The 1539-nt window shown below is 34.4% G+C and overlaps 1 protein-coding gene across 1 annotated transcript; it reads right to left on the reverse strand.

Annotated features, from left to right (window-relative positions):
• Positions 1-889: 889 nt before the first annotated feature.
• On the reverse strand, positions 890-1533 carry LOC111786820 (zinc finger protein BRUTUS-like). The gene is made up of 3 exons (XM_023667040.1): positions 1478-1533; positions 1127-1348; positions 890-1055 (listed from the first exon to the last, which is right to left on the reverse strand). Exons 1-3 carry the CDS (start codon positions 1483-1485, stop codon positions 905-907), a joined length of 381 nt encoding a protein of 126 aa, XP_023522808.1. The 5' UTR covers positions 1486-1533; the 3' UTR covers positions 890-904.
• Positions 1534-1539: the final 6 nt, after the last annotated feature.

Genomic DNA, 1539 nt, shown 5'->3' on the forward strand with positions numbered 1-1539 from the left:
TTCATTGATGAAATGAACCTATAAGGCAAGAGTAAACAAACCAGATGAGTTAAAACATTACAATTGGAATAATCCAATGAAATAGGATAGCTATAAAAAACATTATGCAAGGCACAAGAACAAAATTCTCCCATCAGTTGAACCTTGAAGGTGAAGAAACGATGAAGTTAATAACCCATATTGGCTTTCTGAAGATTTGTAGTTAGTCGGGAGCTTTGGCTATTTTGTGTGGGTGCTGATATGTTAAGCTTGTTTGGTCATTTTGTTACTATATTTGAACTTTCTGAGGCAGTCTAATTTTGTGACCAGACTTGGAACATATTATCAGTTAGATTTTAGTATTCTGTTCACTAAATTTTTAGTGAGTTAAAAACTGACTCACTCGACAACCTCCTGGGAGAAGAAATTAGTCTCTCCTTTTTATTTATCCATAAATGTCAGCAGCTGAGAATTTTATCCATAAACATTTCAGTCGGCTAAGAACTGCCTATTGTCAGCCATGTATGAAGGCTATCAAGCTATTACTTTCAGCCCTGTCAAGAACTGTTGTAAAACAGTTCTTTAATGCCAAAGTCACCATTTATCAACCCTTTAAAGTAAACTCATGAATCTGACTTGCAGTCACCATTTATCAGCCCTTTACAGCATGCAAGTCAAGATATGAACGGGAATAAAAATTATATCCAATCTTGAGAATGGAAAATTTCATGAAATATTAATAATCAAAGCAATCATTTGTATCTGATGTGAAAAAATTCATCCGATGTTATGTGCAAAATTGTTAATAAAACATTATCGGCGCATTATTCTAGCTATCTCATTTGAGAATATTACTTCCCTTGTGGTCTTATCAAGCCACAGATATTATAATATCATATATCGTATTTATCAAAATGATAAAGTATCAGAATTTGTACCTTTCATCATCAAAAAATTTGCAAATATTGCAATAGTATTTTGCCATTGATAATCCATTGCAAGAAGGTGTTGTGCATATTGGCCCAACCGGTTGAATTGTTAGACAGTTCATGCACATCATCTCTGATGTTGCTTTTCTAAAATCATAAGACTAAATATCAGAGGGGGGAAATATAAATTGAATGTGATGTAAATCCTGAAATGATACCTGTCCATTGAGTGATCGCTGACATTGTCATGACAGAATCGACAAGTAAACAACTTTCCACAGCAAGCAGCAAGAAGCTTGCAGTTTCTTTTGTAATGTTCACACCCAAACACTTTTTTCTCAGCACAGCGAAAAGATGGTGTTCGTCCCACTACATCTTCACCATTGGAATTATCTTCTACATTTGCCTGAGGTAGTTTCTGCTGTGCAGCAATCCAGCGACTAATTCAAAACAATAGCGAGAAATTAATTTAACCTTCATCGTAGGCTTGCAGTAACTTGTACTATTCAATTCGGAGTAAGATAAAACATAATTGAAAAAAAATCTTAAAATATTATATCAAACCAAACCTGGTCATAAGATTCTGCACGAGATATGCTTTTCTCCTTGGATCAAGAGTCGAGTCCTGATA

This window comes from Cucurbita pepo, unplaced genomic scaffold, assembly GCF_002806865.2.
Source record: "Cucurbita pepo subsp. pepo cultivar mu-cu-16 unplaced genomic scaffold, ASM280686v2 Cp4.1_scaffold002904, whole genome shotgun sequence".
Taxonomy (NCBI): domain Eukaryota; kingdom Viridiplantae; phylum Streptophyta; class Magnoliopsida; order Cucurbitales; family Cucurbitaceae; genus Cucurbita; species Cucurbita pepo.

Coding starts and splice junctions, on each gene's coding strand:
- LOC111786820 (XM_023667040.1), bottom strand. Junction 1,056..1,126: donor AGCGATCACTCAATGGACAG/GTATCATTTCAG, acceptor TTATGATTTTAG/AAAAGCAACATCAGAGATGA.